The sequence below is a fragment of the Lagenorhynchus albirostris genome, chromosome 13 (genome assembly GCF_949774975.1).
Source record: "Lagenorhynchus albirostris chromosome 13, mLagAlb1.1, whole genome shotgun sequence".
In the NCBI taxonomy this organism is placed as follows: Eukaryota; Metazoa; Chordata; class Mammalia; order Artiodactyla; family Delphinidae; genus Lagenorhynchus; species Lagenorhynchus albirostris.
The window spans coordinates 76434786-76454548 of record NC_083107.1 but is presented as its reverse complement, the minus strand read 5'-3'; the positions used below and the strand labels follow the sequence as shown (position 1 = coordinate 76454548).

Sequence of the window (19763 nt, the reverse complement as noted above, 5' to 3'; positions counted from 1 at the left end):
ATATCTCAATAAAGCTGTTAACAAGAGAATGGCAAGGTAAATACAAAGAGCAGGGCTGCTCTGTGCTACAAAGGTCCATGTGGAAACCCTCAACAGAAAATTGCTCCCTTTACTTACCCCTCAACCAACTTCTACCTCTGTATAAAAAAAATATAATTACCTGCTGTTCTTCCGTTTTCCTCTCAAGTCTAGCAGCACGATCTTCTCCAATTTTGATGTTGTCTCTGATAGCATTCAGTTGTTTTTCAATTTCATTGACCTAAAAAGAAATTATATAGCAAGTCACATATAAGACTAACCACAACCAAGTATATTCTGTATATTACAAATATGTGTGAATAGGTAATTAAGTGAAAATTACCACTGCCCAAGCCATTTCATGTTTCAAGTATTCCAGATTGGTCTTCATTGTACTTAAGCCAGCAATACTCTGAAAACGTTCTTCTTTCTCCAAACACTGGCGCTTTAGTTCAGTAAGTCGCTTAAAAAAGAAAAAAGAATATATTTCTTAACAACATTGAAGAAACAAGACTTTCCGCAAATGTATTTCTTTTGAATACTGCCTAAACAAATACTGAAAAAGATGTGCTAGGAAATGACTTCTTTAATTAAAACAAAAATAGAAAATATTTTTGGTTCTTTGGTATACTTTTATTAAGTACAATCACTTTGTTAATTTCTGCACTATAAAAATGACCAGATACTCTTCAAATGAAGAAGAGCAAAGGAATAAAAGTTTCAAGACCACACAAGTATAGACAAAACTCAAGTTTCTATCAATTCCCTACCTGATAGACAGACTGGACTGTTCTCCTGGGTGAAGTATACCCAGGATCCATTCCAATGATAATGGAAGGCTCAAAAGGAATTTATTTCTAAAAATCAAATGTTACATTTTTTTCTTATCCAAGTTTTCTCTTAATAATTAATCAATAAAGCAAAAACCAACTCTAGTGACGTATGAACAGCTTCCAAAGCTGCACACCTGGGTTGACAGCCTCTCCTCTTCATTCATGGTTTCCATGTTCAACTAGGGTCTTCACTATGGATCTTAGTGTGTTTCCCTATCCAAGTCACTTTCCCATTCTTCAGGATTATTTCAATCCATCATCACTCTCTTCAAACCTCATATAACTGCCACCCTAATCCCTTACTCATTCTCCCTGATGCCTATTTCACAGAATTCAGAAGCTATCAGAAAGAAATCGTCTCCAGTGTTCAACAACCTTATATATAAACCTAAAGCAGTCTTTTCCTCCTGCTAAAACGGAAGAGGTGGCTTCATTATACTTAAGTCCAGTGCCTATCTCTTACTTACATCCTACTCACCCCCCTTCTGCCTTCTCAAGAGGTCTAAATTAGTTGATTTTTCATCCCATCTTTTTCATCTTTTTTCCACTTAATCCTCCTCACTGACTCCTTTCCATGATCACATTTAAAACTTTACTTACTTATCTTTCCAATTTACAAACAAAACCACCAATATCCACCCCTGGATACCACCTCTTCCTCTAAAAGCCATCTTCCCTTTCCACCCAAGTTTCACGAAAATTATCTCTAGCTCTTCAATTCTCTCTCTGGTTTTCAGCCCCACAAATCTGGCTTCTGTTTTCACCACCACCCTACATGTCCACAGAGCACTGGCCCAAACCATTTCAAAGCTCTTCTCTACACTACCACTGCCACTACCCTAACTTACATCATCATCATCTGTTTGAACAACGGTAATACCTTCCTTACTGATCTCTCTGTTTCCTTCCTTACAGCAGTTCACTCTCTTCTGCAGCAGAGTGATCTACTAAAAATATACATTTAATCAAGCCATCCACTTCCATGTGTTGTACTGCCCTTAAGTTCTACAAAGTCTTCCACAATCTGGCCTCTTAACTCTCATGCTTGTGTTCTCTACTTTAGACAATGTAGAATTCTTTCAGCTGTTTAAAACCACCACATGCTCTATTGCCCAAGACTCCATCCATGCTTATTTCTTGGAACACACTTCCTCACTCTCACCATCCTTTGCCTGGTATTATTCACCCTTCAGTTCTTACCTTAGACATTACTTACTTAACGGCTATACCTCTCCCACTGCCCCTGCCTTGTCCCTAACCCCTGTTGCCAGTATCCTATTAAGTGCTTTTGCACAAACTAACTTTGAACTCCTTTAGTAGTGCTCACCATAGTCAATTATCTACCATCTGCTTTCTGCTGAATAGTTAGGTGTACGACCCCAAGAATCCTGGTATGTATTTGCCATTATATGGTCATGACCAAAGCCCAATGCTAGCAGGCACATGGTAGGAACTTAATATTTGATGGCTGAATGACTTCCAGTTTCTAATCTTCACATTCTGTTTCTTTTTTTTGACTTTTTCATTTGTATCTCCCACTGTATCCTTTTTTGTTGGCTTGGGGTTTTTTTGTTTGTTTTTTAAATTTTTATTGAAGTATTGTTGATTTACAATGTTGTGTTAGGTCACATTCTACTTCTTAAAGATTAAACTATTCAAATCCAGAGCTTATTTTGAGAATGTAGTGCATTTAATTAATTAGGAAGAAATTTCATATTAAGTGCATATTATGCATAAGCAACTCTGATACATGATATAGGGATGTGCTTCTTAAACTTCACAAACAAAGTATCTTCAATCGCTTATGACAAAGTATACCATGAAGAAAGTGGGTATTTAAACACCAAGCTGTCTGAAGCAAACAAATTTCTTCAAAGTCCTGATTTATTGTTTTTAAAATAATAGATGTTAATATATACTATGTACATTTGCTTGAATATACAATATTTCCTTTCCCCAATAATAACACTGACATTCCAATAACACTGATACTCCATTATCAATTCTGTGGTTTATAGTACATCGTTGCACACTATCACATACCCCAGGTTTGAAGAAATAATGTGGGGAATAAAAATAAATATACTCATCTTTGCTTTTTCAGTTTTCACTTAATGAACCATGTAACTATAAACCCAGTTTTAAATATGTATGCCTCAAAAACTTGAAGTAAAAAGGTCAGTGTAACATCTAATAAAGTTGACTTGGGTCAATCATTAATACAATTCTATCTCAAAAGAACATGCTAAAAAGTTGCTGAAAGCAACTGACTGTATAAAACTGATTAAGGGACAAAAGAAAAAGATACAGAATCATACACAAATTGGTGGGACTTAATGTACTGGATGAACAGCTGAAACATAAAGCCTTATAACTCTGAGATCTCTGATTATCAAACAAAGGTTTGCTCTTCAAGAATCAGAAGAAGAAAGTACAAGAACAAACTACAGCAGATGTAAAAACAAACCTAAGTAAGAAAGTCACATTGGCTCGAGTGATTTCAAATTCAAGCACATTCGCATGGCTGCCAAGCTGGTGAACACTGATGGGACAGCTGCTACCAAGCTATCAGTGCTTAAAGAATGCTAACATTCTACCAGTGTAATGAAAGAGTTATCTATTGTATATAATGATAAATGCATATTATGTTTAATACCAACTTGAGGCTTGTGCTTATTTTCCCATCAAAAGAAATATAGTTTTTAAACTACTTCCGAGTGGGAATCAGTGATATCTTATTGTGGAACTAAGGGATAAGTATGTTAGATACTACCCTGTCCTCTACTTTATAGCCTCATAGAAGAATTAAGACATGGACATACCCATTATTATAAAACAAAAAAGTAAAGGCTAATAAATACCCTGAATGTACAAAATCACACTTGTTATGGTTGATAGAGTACTATAAAAATGTTACTAGTTTTATATAGATATACATATATAGATATGTAGGTATGTAATTTTACAATACCATTTACCTGATAAGTACTATAGGAATTTGACTGATCTCTAAAATAACTGCATTAAGTGTTTACAAACCTCTTCTCCTTGATTTATCTGCTCCTTTGTTCTTTCTTTGGTTTCCATGATGTATGAATAATCCTCCTTCATTTGTTCCAGTTGGGTTGCTTTCATAAAGAACTATATCAACAACAAGAAAAACACAATTAGGAGTTGGTAAACTTCCACGGGACTATGAAAAAAAGAAGAATTTGTTCTCTAAAAACTTTTAGACCAATTATGTAAAAAGACATTAAAAACATACTTAAGCAAGTAAATAAATACATTGGGTCTCCGTTGCTGCACGCGGACTTTCTCTAATTGTGGGGAGCAGGAGCTACTCTTCATTGCAGTGTGCAGGTTTCTCATTATGATGGCTTCTCTTGTTGCAGAGCACGGGCTCTAGGCACACGGACTTCAGTGGTTCTGGCATGTGGGCTCAGTAGTTGTGGTGCGCAGGCTTAGTTGCTCCGCGCCACGTGGGATCTTCCTGGACCAGGGCTCGAACCCATATCCCCTGCATTGGCAGGTGGATTCTTAACCACTGTGCCACCAGGGATGTCCCAGTATCCTTGATCTTAATGCATCATAATTTTTTAGCATAGGGAATACCAAAACCCATTCAAAAGTCACACTGTAAGCTGTAGTAGTAGTCATATATTTTGTTGGCTTTTTTAAAAGTTTTAAGTAGGGGCTTCCCTGGTGGCGCAGTGGTTAAGAATACGCCTGCCAATGCAGGGAACACGGGTTCGAGCCCTGGTCCGGGAAGATCCCACATGCCGCGGAGCAACTACGCCCGCACGCCACAAGTACTGAGCCTGTGCTCTAGAGCCCGCGAGCCACAACTACTGAGCCCGCGTGCCAGAAATACTGAAGCTCACGCACCTAGAGCCCGTGCTCTGCAACAAGAGAAGCCACCGCAATGAGAAGCCCACGCACCACAACAGAGTAGCCCCTCACTCGCCACAACTAAAAGAGTAACCCCTCACTAGCTGCAACTAGAGAAAGCCCGCGTGCAGCAACAAAGACCCAACGCAGCCAAAAATAAATATATAAATTAATTTTTTAAAAAGATTAAAATAATCTAACGTTTAAAAGTGATTATGTATGTTTGGGCAATCATTCCCTTGTATTTCCATAAAGATAAATTTTGGAATTCATTCTCTTTCAGAATTAAAAGCAAAGAAGTTAAAGCAAGGTTTTACCAAGAAAATTATACTTCCATCTTACTTAACAAGTTCCTAAATTAGTCCTACAATATTACTCTAAATAGTGACTTAAAAAAATCCTCGATATTTACTATGTGACCAAGATTAATGTTCAGTATAGATGCCTAATCTATAAATGTATTCTTTTTGGTTAGGTTTATGTTTACTTTGGTGCATCTTACTTTGTATTTGTCTCCCTCATTTTTAGACTGCAAGAACTGCTTGCTCATCTCTTGCGTTAAGACAGAAACTGGATTATCTACCTGAAACAAAGAAATGATTATCTTTAAATATTTCATTTTAATTCCTTAAGAGAAATGAACTAAAATATCCATTACAAGTGACCTGAGAGAAAATATTTCAAAATTTCATTATATTAAAATAAATATCAGTACTACAGCCAAAATTAAATATTCTGCCATTACATGAGGGCACAAGCACAAGAACTTTCTAAAGAAGTGTGTTTTTTTAGCACGTTTTCATTCCTTTCACTGGTTTTGTAGAGTACCACTCCTATGCTACTGGTTAATCATCAGACCACAGAGCTGGAAGAGCTCTAGCATGAGAGTCAGCTGACTTGGGTTCTTAGTTGGCTCTGTCTGAACCTCCTATGTAGCCGCAGGCAAGTTAGTTATTTCCTCCAACTAAACACAAGAAGTCCAACTCAGTCACTTCTAATCAGAACTATAATGACGAGTATTGTTTATTTTTTGTACAGCAGTTCTTCAGAGTTCCTATATCCTGTCATTTCTTCATGAGGATACCGTAAAACAAATGGAAACACTGGGATCATTTCTATCTTTTGAAGGAGAAGTCATTTTAAATAAGCCATTACTTGAATTAAACTACCTCTGGCTAACAAATTACAGTTAAAATAACAATATAATAACAGTTCAAAGTGGAGTTGAAAAAAAAATTTTTTTTAATTCAACTTGTTTCAAAAAGATTCAAGTTCATTTCTCATTTATATCTTTGGTGTTAATAACAAACTAATTTATATGTTAGAAAATAATCTTGTTTATAACGTATAGAACAGGAAGGACCACTATAAAGGAAAAAGTGCTTAACTCCTTCATTTACCATCTGTACAATACTGATTGTACTTTATTTAGTATACCACTGGTGAAAACCTTTCTGTTAAGCAGGATTTTGGGTCTTATCTTCTAAGATGATAAAAAACATTTATGCAGTTATAAAGACACCTCTACATATCACCTTTTTCTCAGACCAGAAGCTGATTGCCACGTATTTTTTTTAACAAGGTCTGTGTGGTATCTTAATTGCACACAGTATCTGACTTCTTAAAACTAAGACCTAATGCACTAGCTTTAATGACAGACATTTTATCACCAGCTGTGGATTAACAGCTTCACCAAAGTTCATATTCTTTTTTCTACAGCCTCTGAAATGGGGCTCCTCGTTTCTATACTACTCCAGAGATTACTTAAAAATCTGGCATCTTTACCCATCAAGACCCTGGAGTAAGCAAAAGGCAAGCACACACAAGTAAACTTCAGAGAAAAAGTAAGAAGAGGCACAGGGGACAAATATAATCAGGTACTTAAAGACATTAAACACTCTCCTTCCTCCTGGTAATTCTAGGCCAGCACTGTCCAATGGAAATGTAATGCAAACCACACATATAATTAAGTTTTCTAGTAGCTACATTAAAAAGATAGAAAGAGACAGGTGAAATTAATTTTAGTATTATATTTTTAATCTAATATATCTAAAATATTATCACTTTAACATGTAATTAGTATGAAAACTGAGTTACTCCTTTGCATTAAGTCTTCAACCTCCAGGGTGCACTTCATACTAGAGCACACCTCCATCTGGACTACCCACATTCTGAGGGCTCAATACCCATCATACGTGGTTAGTGGTTACTCAGTAAGTGTAGCTCTAGACCTTTCATATTTTGATCAATGAACTTGAACCTTTAGTTAACTGAATTGTACAAGAAGAGGACTAATGGAGTTATGATAACAATCTTCAAATATTTCAAAAGAAAAGAAACATATTTTATATTCCCCAAGGAAGTGGGAGCTTAGAGAAACTGACTTTATTCAACTTTTCCCATTAACAACAACTTTCTAATAAACACAGCCACCTACAGACGGAATCAGCAGCCTCAGGCAGACGTCATTTCCCCACTACTACCCACTCAAGTACCCGCTGAAGGAACATCTGGTGGAGACTGCGCACAGGGTAAGCATGCAGTGTGATACTACACTGGATGCCCTTCGAGATTTTCCCAACACCTGTGAATCCATACACTGTAACTTTTGGTTTTCCTGATTTTGCTTAACAAATTGACCTGTGTTCTAGTCTCAAATTTATTTGCTGTATCTGCTTTTCTCCAGATTTTACTAATTATTTTTCTGAACCTGTGCTGCCCAATATGCAAGCTACTAGCCACATGCAGCGCTTGACACTTACGTAAAATACAATAAAACATTCGATTTCTCAGTCACACATTGCAGGTGCTCAAGTGGCTAGTGGCCACCCCATCGGACACCATAAGACAGAATATTTGTACCATTACAGAAAGTTTTTCTGGACAACCTGTTCTAAACCAAACTGGGAAAGAGACCCATACTCATAATTATTCTTTTTCCTTGGTGACTACTCTTGGTGTTCTTAATCCTGGAATAAGGCAGGGTGATACAATGGGTAGAGCACTAGAATGGAACAGGGATGTCTGGATCCCAAGGCAGGCTCAACCAGTACCCACGCCTAGACAACTGTAAGTGCAAGTTTACTTTTGCTGGCTCCCAGTTTCTCACCTACAAAATAAAGGGTCCAGATTAGATGACCTCCAAAGACAACTCCAGTGCTAATGTTATAGGACTATATGAGCCCCATTTCCAATTATTCAGTCAAAGTATCTTAGCAGAATGGAATCAAGTCTTGTCTCCTATAGGTATGATGAAATAACTCCAAAATACATAAAGAAGTGCTTTCTTTATATGGCTAGAATAAACTTCCTTTCTACAAAAATTTAGCAACTGAGTTTAGGAAACTATGATGCTATTCTGACTTGGACAGCAGAAAGCAAAGAAACTTTATAACATAAATTTGATTAACATAACTTTTGGCACATACTAGTATAGACAAGATATTCTTGTGTGTTCTGTCAAATTAAAGATGTTATATTATATATTGAAAGTTCCTGTTCAATTAGGAAGCCTTAAGGAACTTCACTAACCATAGTTAAATATATTTGTCCTGTGGTCAATTTACTTATATGAGGCCATTTAAATTCTTTCCACACCACAAATGAAACCGCATAAAAAAGTAACCAGTTGTATTTATTAATCTGAAACACAAATTTAGCAATTACCTGTATGTTAAAATGATCAAGAATTCCAATCAGTTCTTCTTTCCTAGTGGAAACCAAGGCGCCTAGTTATGAGAAACACAAAATGACCAGACTGTTTCTAGGGCAATAATACGTTTTTAAAAATGAGCAATTATTTATAAACATAAATGTTAACTAGTTTTCCTGATGTCATCAAGAAAGGTACCACTGCACATACACACATCTGAATGAACTGGGGTGACACACTTGTTATGACACAAGTACGCAGGAGGTAGAAGCACACAAATGCAGTGGCAGGTACTTCTCTTCTTCCTATAGCTAAACATTTCCTTTTCCTTCTCATCTGTCTCTTTAGTAACTCTCCACACCCACCTCCTCTTCCGTTATGTCTTTTTCTACTTTTGGCTAACTTTCTCCTTCCACATGTGACAGAAACTATGGGGGTGAAAAGAAGTCTACAAGTGAGATCAAAATGACTTATCACAGCCTGCTTCAAACAGACCCAAATTCTGCTAATCATGCTTTTGCTGTAGAATGCCCTGTGGTAAAACAACTATGTACGGATATATACGTGTGTGTATACATACATGAAACCAACCAATCCTCTTGCAAGAAAGCAGTTTCAAGAGATGAGAAGTGTCCTCTCAATGATACCAGCACAATCACTTAACTCTTTTAAACTGGATGTTTACTAATACTTTATATGAAATAAAGAGAAATTCATAGCAAACCTGTTTCACTTTTCAGTTTATAAGATCGACTTCCATCCATGCTGATGTGCTGTTGCACAATTATAGAGTCACCGTACACACTGGCTCTATAGGCATCATCCCCTCTGTTCCTTAATGTTATTGAGATATCTGCTGAGCTAAAGCAATAAGGTTAAGCTAAGTCACATGAAGGTACAGGGCAATTATAACACTAGGTTACCATAATTTTAAAAACCTCCAAGAAATTTGGCTAATTCATTTGAAAAGCAGCTTTATACCAGCAGTTGATGGCTGACAGGCTACTACAGAATAATGTTAAAGATACCAAGGAGCAAAGTTGAGAAGAAGAGAAACTTTATAAAAAATAATTGACTATTTTATCCATAACAGAAATACATTTGCACAAAATCCATTTAAGTTTTGGTTGTTTCACATCATGTGGATAAGTTACACATTTTCCCAACCGCTATGTATAATCAATATTACACTGCCTGCCTATGCTAAATTATATAATAAAGCATCATCATCCTGACAGCAGGCCTCTAAGAAAGATGCAGTAAGAATTAAAGTGAAGTTATATATTTTCTAAGAAAATCAGAATCAAGGGAAACAACTTGAATTCTTCTATTACTTGGCAATAAAAAAAAATGCTTAAGTATTTGATATCAAGAGATGTAAACTAAATCTCAAAGCTTCTTAAAAGTTTTATTGGTATTACAAAATAAACATTTTTAAAGTTTTAAAGACGTCTGAAGCATTTACAGCCATGTATATTTTAACATATTATGGGGGGGGAAGAATTCATCTTTATTTTTCTACTCTAACTTCTGTTCAAATAAGACTTTGTAGAAAAATTTTTTTAAAATTAATGAAGGGCATTAATAAATACATACTTATAATTTCCTTAAACATAAAAGCAGATAATACTTTCTCTGGTTAATATAAATATCTGCCAAAAATGCTAAAGTCCTTTAATGCAAAATTGCTTTAATTGGTAATTAAATGATATATTTAACAGAATAAACTTGTTTTCATCAATTTGGAGTAAACATACCCCAAAATTGTTCCTATTTGCAGGAAATGTAGGTAAAAATACTCAAGATGAATTTCACTGTTAACTTACACTTGGTAGACACCCTGAGCGTGCTCAGCTCTTGCGCCCCCGTACTTCTGTGCAAGTGCCCTCATAGAAAGATGGCTTAGCAGCCGTTATCAGCCCCCATCCCTCCCTCCACAGATTGGGCTAAATATAGAAAGTGAACGCTAACTGCGCCACATTCCCTTCTTTAAAAATTCAAATTAAGAAAAACTAGTAAAATCCAAGTAAGGTCTGTACTTTAGTGAATAATATTGTACCGGTGTTAATCGCGGAGCTCTGATAAAAGTGCCTCAGTTGTTTAAGATGTCAACATTCAGGGAAACTGGGTAAAGGCTGTAGGGAAACTGTACTATCTTTGCGATACTTATGTAAATCTAAAATTATTTCAAAACCACAAGTTTTTAAAACAAACTCGAATCAAGACACATCAAGTGGAAAGGTGGTGATTCCTTGGAGATACAAAGTTCTGAGGCCTCTGGGACTAGAGAAACCAATTTGGGGCATTATATTCTGATGAACAAGTATAAAGCCTGCAGAGATGACAGAGAGAAGCAGAAACCCAGAGCACATAAGCTCTTGGGAAACCACCTGGACAGACTGGCAGAGACACACAATCACAGATACTGGCTGTGAATCAGAGACACAGAGAACTCGAGAGCACTTCCTTCCATGCGCAGCCCCACACACCAAGACAGTAAGACATAAACGCCTGCCCACGAAGACACAGAGTACCAAAGACCTGAAGAATAAGAAAGAGCACACACGCTCCAGAGGCAGTGAGAGGGAAACACATTCACACACCTGCATGCCTGTCACAGGAGAGGGAGGGAGGAGGGCACAGCACAGAAGTGCAGCCACTGAGGAGCGGCAGGGAGGTGGTGCTGCGGCTCTGCCCCGGCTAAGGAAGGAAGGGAGATAGAGGCCTGGAGACAAAAGACAAAAAGAAAGCCAGAGACACAGAAAAGAAAGACCTAGAGACCGAAGATCTTTGGTTCTGAGTCTCTCAGTTCTGGTCACTCATGAGATCCAATTACGCTGCCTCACTGAAGTTTCCAAGATATATATATCCCTGCATCTTTATGATAAATCTCTTCTTCTAAAGCTACCCTGAGTGGTTTGGGGTGGGGGGGTGTTTTTAAACAGAAATACCTAATTAAGACAGACATGCTCCTGAAAAGTTGTAATCAATGAGATTTTTGAAAGCTTTCTGGGTTGATTCTAATGAACAGCCAAGGTTGAAAACTATTAACTAAAGTATATGATAGGGGAAGGGCAGCTGGCCTACAACATGGAGCAGACAATATTTATTGCATTAACTAGTATGATTACCTAGTATTAAGTGAATGCACCTCATGAAAACATTTTAAAATGAAAGTGACATCTCCCTTGATTAGCAAACATCTACTTTGTTATTTCCTTTCCAGCTACTCCTTGCATTTGGAAGCGATCTCTAGTATTGTGAGAGCTTTGGAGGCACTGGTATCCTACTGCCATATGAATCTAGTAACTATAAGAAAGGGAAGTTATCCAAAAACATTAAAGCTTACGAAAAAAACCCTCCCAACAACTGCTCAAAAAACCTGTACAAGGAGACAGGGCTAACTGAGCTGAGGCTAACTGCTGTCTCCCCACCTACTAATGGGACTGCTGCTGAATTGGGGCCAACAGCCACAGAGCCCAGTGTCTGTAAATAAAGAGACCCTTTAGCGAGAAGAGAGACTGTCACCGAGAGTTCCTTCAGAACGACAACACACACAAGAGGCGCCACCGTAAGGGTATGGCTTCTTTCTTAGCTCCGGGAGAACCTATCTGCACAGAGATGACTGGTAGCATCAGGCACTGATGGGCACGAGGAACAAGGAACAGGGAAAGTCATGTACAAACAGGAGGCATCTGTTCCTTCTCTGCGTGGCCAGCTCATCTGCAGTAAGTTCTGTAACCTTGACTAATAAGTCAGGAACGTACAGCAGGAGCTTTTGTCCCCCCATAACCCACTCCCAATGCCACAGCTGATGTCAGAAACAGGCCTGCGGCAAAGAGCCCAGTGCCACCACGATAGGATTAGGAAGGCCGAGGAGGGAACGGTAAAGGAACCTGTTGAAGAACCTGAACAGCTAGGGGTCTGAGACCTTGGTCACTGGAGAATTCCATCACTGTCCCTGTACCACTCACTGCAAAGCCTCAGTGGATAATCAGAGGCTGGAGCGCCAAGTAAAGAGCCTCCAGGCACAGTCGTCTGGTTTCTCCTAACCATATTCGGCAAGCGTCTCTAATGGAGGAGTTGAAACCCTCTACAAAGGTAGCCCGGAGCCCAGGCATCACAGATGGAGAGTGTAATGTTTCAGATGTGCGGGAGGGACAGAGTCCTGAGGACCACCTCAAACCTCTGCCAGACGGAAAGACGTTCCTCAGGAAGAACGGGAGAGCCTCATAGATTTTAGGTGCAGAATAGAACCGAAAAGCTCGATTAGCTGATTCTGTAAAAAAGTGATGACAGAATCAGAGACTATAAAAGAAGAGAAATTTTATAGATACCAAATGTTTTAAATGAGGAAGGGGAGGACAAAAGGAATAGTAATGGGTTTGGAAAAGCTCATTTTAGCTATTTTTTTAGACGAGGTCAGTAAAAAGGAGGCTGAGCTCAGGTTAAAGCTTTTAACTGTTATTAACTCTGTTTAAAATATTTTAATGTTCCTATCTACAGGCAGCTGTGTCCTTCAAAGTTGGTGATTTGTGTAAGCCAGCCTTTATTTTTCTTTCTTTTTTTAATGGTATTCCAAGGACACATCTCAGAAAGAAGTTTCTGCTTTCATCCAGCTACTTCCCATATGGAAAAAACATTTAAAATCTTTAATTGAGACATAAACCCCTTAATGGTGCAGAAAAAAAAAATTTCTTCCTGAGGCTTCTATTTGAAAGATCAATGTGTTATCTAGCTAGGCAGACCAGGTAACTATTTGGACAACTAAGAAATGTAGAGTTCAGTATAATGAACTGAAGCAGAGTTGAGACCAGTGCCTTAAAAGTGTTAAAATAACTAATTTTTGACTTCAGCCATAATTTTGTTTGGAGACTGTGGAAGAGAAGACCTTGCTGGGCTGGCGTCCAAGTAAGATAAGGAGAGTCAGAAAATAAGCTGGAGAATTGTTACTAAACGGTTCTTTTTCAAGGCCATACAGCACAGAAAATGAATTTTTCTGTATCTTTTCTTCCCTTCTCCTGTGTCAACTTGGAACCCTGGCTTAGGGTTAAGATTCCCAAGGTTTCTGAGAGATACATAAAAAACCCGCAATCCTGACTCACATCCTGTCTGCGTTCTATTTTTTAGAAATAAAATGGAAAATGGGGGAAGTTAAGTAGATACAACACTGAGCAGGAGGAAAGTCTGTTACAAGAAGGAAAAAAAAAAGGTATCACTGTTAATTATCAAAGTTCCAGAAGTTCTGGGCACTGGGCGTGTGAAAGAGGAATGAATGGGCAGCGGGAGCGGCCTGACTCTGGGAGCTGGTATGACGGAGCCTGGGACGTGCAGTTGTTAGGAGACACGAGAATCCCTCAGAGGTTTCTGAGGCAGAATTAAAAAGAACAAGGAGATCAGCCTGAAGAGAGTTTCCTAATGGGCAAAAGGTCACGAGTCTATGATGACGCAAACTGAGCAATTAATATATAGTTACGTGATGGCAAACTATAACAGAAAGAAATACAAATGTAAAGCCACCGAGGGTTGTCATATGACCATTCACCAAGGGTCAAGATGGACCCCAAAGAGACTCGAGACTGTGGTCCTCAAGTCAAGCTCACTGGTGAACCCCTGAGCAAAAGATATAAAGAGACAGATGGAATACTTTTTTGAAATTCTTAGAGCTGGAGGCAGCAATTCTGTTTAGGGACACCTTGGCTGGTCACTAACTCTGCCTTAGCCCACATCATAGCGACGTGGACTTGCTGAAGCTGGGTTTGGGTCAAGAGCCAGCAAAGTCCAATATTTATAAATATTCCTTTAAACAGAAGTACGCAGATTTATCACTGCTCGTTTTTCCAGAAAGGTAACAGAAACGAGCATCAGTGGGCAGGCACATGGCACTAACTGACACAGCATTCTGTCGGGAGAGGTGAACAGGCAACAGTGGGCGATGCTGGCAACAGGGGGCAAGAGAAAGGAATGAAAAGATATGATATCGGTGCTCCAGTTCCGGGAAGCCAATTCATTTCCTACCATGTCTACATGAATTGGGATTCTAAAGAAGCTGCTTCTTATTAAAGAACTGAAAAATACACGTAGAAAACAAACACTTACTTCTGTCCATCTTTCACAAAACCTTTCAAAGAAGATCCTCGGTTAGTAGCAACTGCTTTTCCACCAAGACCAACTATAAGAGCTGTGAGTACTGCACTCTTCCCACCTAAAGAAACAGGTGTTGAAGAAATCACATTCATTAGAGGGAGAAAAGAGAAGTCTGACTCCTACAATTTGATGTAAAAAAATTTCTGAAATAAAGCATTATACTTCAATTATAATTTTCTTCCAGTGCCAAAAACAAACAAAAAGTTGTACATATCATGAAATATTTAGTTGTTGCTATTAGAAAAAAATCAGTACATTTCAGGAATCAAATCTTTGCCACTAATAAGGCAATGGAAAAAATGGTTGATACCTTTCCAACCCAAAACTCTCATTGTGTCACCTTGGTCCATCAGCCTATTAAATGAATTTATCTTTCTAATTACCCATATACATTTAACTCATCTAATTTTTCTTACATCCTAATTTAATTAAAACTGACTTTTTCCATAAATTCTCAGAAGCCAGAAACTATTTTTAACCTTGAATGCAAGCTCCAGAGGGACAGGACTGTTGTTTTTTATTCATTTGCTTTATCTCCAATATTAGCCCATAATAGGCACTCACATATTTATTGAATGAATGAGCTTAAATATGAAAAAATTATCAGTCATATAGACAATGTTTTTACATAATATTTTGACAATTATTATTCCTAATTTGAATATTATTCACTTGCTAGCTCTTTGAAGAGTATACTTCTTTTTACCCTAACAGACATAAAATATCACAAGCTAAAATTCCAAAGTCTTTAACAATCATGGTAACCATTTTCTCAACTCCACAATCAACCAAATTAATCAACTCTTATCAGCTCATCATCTTCCACAATATACTCCAAATCAACCAAAGTACACACTGGTTAGCCCAATTCAGTTCCTGGAATGCCTTTCAAGTCCCTATCCTACCTCTCTCCTTTTTCTTCATTTCCAAATTCACTGCCTCCACCACTTGCGAAGTTACATTAATAACTTCGCTGTTTCAGGAGTGAAGATCTAACCGCAGAACCAACCCACCAGTCTGTCTTTACTTCTTGTCCTGTTTGACCTCCCTGTAGCTCTGGTTCCTTTGTCTATCCCCTCCTTCTGAAAATACTTTCCTCTTGACCGAACAGAGTAGGGAAAACAAAGAACAACTAAACAGGCTGTGCAGCCACCTGTACTAGTTTCATGTTCTAGCACGGCCACCAGCTGTGGACCCTGGCAAGCTCCTCTCCCTCTGTACTGGCTCAGTCAACAGCCAACACCTCATCTGGCGGGGGTCTACTACAAAAGCTACCTAACTGGTCTAACTCCTATGTCTTCCCCCTTCTAATCTACTCTCTACAATGTGGCCAGTTTGTTTCACAAATCTTCACCGTGTCACCTCTATACTCTAAAACTTTAACTGCTTCCCCACTGACTTGTGAACGAAATCCCCAAATATTTATCATGGCAGTCAATATCCTCAACATGACCTACAACTGATTCTCCAGTGTATGCTTCTGCCCCTCCCTACCATGTATGATATGATAAAACCCTATGAGGTTGTCACCTCTCTCCATATACATCTGCTTCTACCCCTCCCAACCTTTGGTGATGAGCAATCTTTGCCTGGAACATCTCAGCTTCTTCTTCCCCAATAAGATCTAAAGAATTTTTCATTTTTATTCAAGTACCACCACAAATACCACCTCTTCTTAAAGCTTTCATTGGCCACAACCGTAAGAATTAGTTTCTTTCAAGTTTGGATTCCCAAGGCACTTTATTCACGCTCTTACAACATTTAATAGATATAAGACACAGGCCTGCCTCAGTTGCAATGAGGATAGCTTGCCTACTCTTCTGTGGTATGAATTCCAAGGTACATAGATTCAGAAGAATAAGCAGGAAATGTTTATCCCTGTTGCATAATGAGCCTAAAGTTAACTCATTTCTTAAAGTGCAGACTGGCAGGCAATACTGAAAAAGTTCATGACCACAAATCAGAGGTCTACACCTTAGATTTATCAGCGCTAGTAGTCACCTATTTTAAAAAGTGAGTGCATTCTGATCTCAAAGTACTGTTCAAAGTCAAATAAGAAGGAGGGCAAAAGCACTTACTTCCATTATTGCCAACAACAAAGTTGACATTAGAACCAAATTTAAAGGGTCCAAGCATCGAATGACACATGAAGTTTCTGAGCTGAATACTCTCAATGATTCCAACTTCTGCTGCTGTCTATTAATTAAAAAAACGAGAGAAAACAATCGAATTCACTCACTACAATCAACCAATCATTTGCTAGAAGAGAAAGATTAGCAGTGCTACCAATGAAAAATGTTACAGAAAGTATAGTGGTTATTTTTTTGTGGTATGCAGGCCTCTCACTGTTGTGGCCTCTCCCGTTGCAGAGCACAGGCTCTGGACGTGCAGGCTCAGCGGCCATGGCTCAGGGGCCCAGCCGCTCCACGGCATGTGGGATCTTCCCGGACTGGGGCACGAACCCGTGTCCCCTGCAACGGCAGGCAGACTCTCAACCACTACGCCACCAGGGAAGGCCAGAAAGTATAATTTTAAATGTTAACTTTAGTCAATGAGTAAATGATATTAAATGGAGACCTTATATGATTAACCACTCATTCTAAAGTCCTTATAGGATCTAATAAGTGTATCAAGGTTTCTTAATATGGACAATACCAACATTTGAGTCAGATCATTTTTGTTGGAGAGAGGCTGTCTTGTGCATTGTGAGATGTTGAACAGCATCCCTAGCTGCTACCCACCAGATGCCAGTAGCACTCTCCCCCCACCCTAGTTGTGACAACCAAAAATATATTCAGACACTGCTAAATGTCCCCCACTGAGGGGAGGATATGTAATTATAATTCTCATATTGTGAATATATGTCATAATTAAATTAGAGAAGGTTTATCAATGTTTCAAGCAAAAGTTCGGCACAGAGTGGTCAGACTTCGTAGTTAAAAATACGAAAATAAATCAAACATATTTTACCAAACCTTCCAAACTTTTTTAAAGAACACTTAACGTCTCCAGCCTTTTTAGTCATTTATTTTAAAAATCCCTGGCTCTCTTCTACTAGACACCAGCTTATTAAAAAGCAGAAAACATTTACATCCTTGTATGAGTAGAATACTGAAAATCGTGGTTGAAGACTTTTTAAAAATACGTTTTATTTTGATCTAACTGAAGACTCAGATGCAGTTGTAAGAAATAATACAGAGAGATCCTGTGAATCCTTTACCCAGTTCCTGCCCAAGGTGACACCTCGAAAACTACAGTACAATACCACAACTAGCATATTCGTATTGATACAGTGACGATACAGAAGATTTCCATCACAAGTATCCTTCACGTTGTCCTTTTAGAGCCCCATCCACATCCCACCCAATCCACCCCCTCCTTAACACCTGGCCCAATTATCTGTTCTCCATTTCTGAAACACTGCCATTTCAAGATGTTATATTAGTGGGATCACACAGAATGTAAGCTTTTGAGATTGGCTTTTTTTTTTGCTCAGCATAACTATCCATTTTTGCCTGTATCAGTACTTCACTGCTTTCTTTTGCTAAGTAGTATCTCAGGGTACAGATGTACCTCAGCACGCCTAACTACTCACTCACTGTGTGACATCTGGATTGTCAGTTTTGGACTATTACGAATAAAGCTGCTATGGACATTCATGTATAGATTTTTGTGTGAAGATAAATCTTCTTTTCTCTGTGACAGATGCTGGCTTATATGATATAGTTGCATGTGAAATTTCTTAGAGAAACTGCCAAACTATTTCCCAGAGTGACTGTATCATTTTACATTCCCACCACTGAACGATCCAGTGTCTCTGCATCCTCACCAGCATATGGTGTTGTCACTTTTCTTTTCTTTTTTTTTTTTTTTGCAGTATGCGGGCCTCTCACTGTTGTGGCCTCTCCTGTTGCGGAGCACAGGCTCCGGACACGCAGGCTCAGCGGCCATGGCTCACAGGCCCAGCCGCTCAGCGGCATGTGGGATCCTCCCGGACCGGGGCACGAACCCGCGTCCCCTGCATCGGCAGGCGGACTCCCAACCACTGCGCCACCAGGGAAGCCCGGTGTTGTCACTTTTCAAAAAATTTTAGCCATTCTGATGGGTATGCAGTGATATCTCATTGTAGTCTTAATTTGAATCTCCCTGATGAAAAATTATGCTGAACATCATGCCATGTGCTTATTTGCATCTGTATATCCTCTTCTTCAGTGAAATGTCTCTTTATGTCTTCTGCTCATTCTCAAATTGGATTATTTGCTTTTTACTGCTGAATTTTGAGAGTTCTTTATACAAACAAGATATTAGAACTTTGTTAGATATGTGATTTGCAAATATTCTCCTGGCTTGACTTTCCATCCTTATAACAGGGTCTTTTGCAGAAGAAAAGTTTTTAATTTTGATGAGGTCCAATTTATCAATTTTTCATTTAATGGTTTGTACATTTGATGTTAAGTCTAAGAATTGTTCCTGAATGCTAACCCGAACCTGAACCTGAACCTGAACATTTGGTACAATTCTCCAATCAAACCAACTGGAACTGAAGATATCTTTTTGGGGAGTTTTTAAATGATGAATTAAATTTCCTTTATAGTTACAGAGTGATTATGATCTATTTCATATTGAATGAATTGTGGTAGTTTGTGCTTTTCGAGGAACTGGTCCACTCTTTCTAAGCTGTGAATCTATGTGTGTAGAGTTGTTAACAGTATTCCCTTATTATCCTTCTGATGTTTGCAGAGTCTGTGGTCATATCCTCTGTTTCATTCCTGATATTAGTAGTTTGTGTCTTCTCTCTTTTCTCCCCTTTGTCAATCTTAGTAGAGGTTTGTCAATTTTACTGATCTTTCCAAAGAACCAGCTCCTTGTTTCGTTGTTTTCTCTACTAATTTTTTCTAATCATTAACATAAACTTCAAAATTAGTGAGATGATTTTATCTCAGCTTTTTAAAATTCATATTACTTTTCCTCTGCAGAGACCCAGCTCCTGATACTGAATTAAGAATATGACATATAAACCAGACATGAGAAACATGCAAATCAAAAGACATAATACTGTAATTTTGCACTCACCAAAGCAGAGGTACCATTAGTGAAAGAAACTGTACATTCATCTTCGTCACCATCTTTATCAAAATCATCCAGCTCTTCTTGTCTTGGTCTTTTGGCATTTCCAGGAGAGAAGAAATTTCCTTCCTTTCTTTTGGCCATCAGGTCTAAACAAA

General features: G+C 38.3%; 1 protein-coding gene across 7 annotated transcripts in view; it reads right to left on the bottom strand.

The window, feature by feature from the left end:
- SMC6 (structural maintenance of chromosomes 6) overlaps positions 1–19763 on the bottom strand; it is a 69754-nt gene that overhangs the window by 41008 nt on the left and 8983 nt on the right. For 3 of the 7 annotated variants that reach the window (XM_060168707.1, XM_060168709.1, XM_060168710.1), the window contains exons 2-10: positions 19612–19754; positions 16617–16734; positions 14491–14596; positions 9116–9252; positions 8406–8467; positions 5242–5322; positions 3891–3992; positions 362–481; positions 161–259 (exon numbers count right to left, since the gene is read on the bottom strand). In XM_060168707.1, coding sequence (XP_060024690.1) covers positions 161–259; positions 362–481; positions 3891–3992; positions 5242–5322; positions 8406–8467; positions 9116–9252; positions 14491–14596; positions 16617–16734; positions 19612–19749 — 963 coding nt within the window. In that variant the 5' untranslated portion in view covers positions 19750–19754. Of the gene's footprint in view, positions 1–160; positions 260–361; positions 482–3890; positions 3993–5241; positions 5323–8405; positions 8468–9115; positions 9253–14490; positions 14597–16616; positions 16735–19611; positions 19755–19763 lie in introns of those variants that run through there. The other 4 variants (XM_060168708.1, XM_060168711.1, XM_060168714.1 and 1 more) reach the window with 4 other exon arrangements.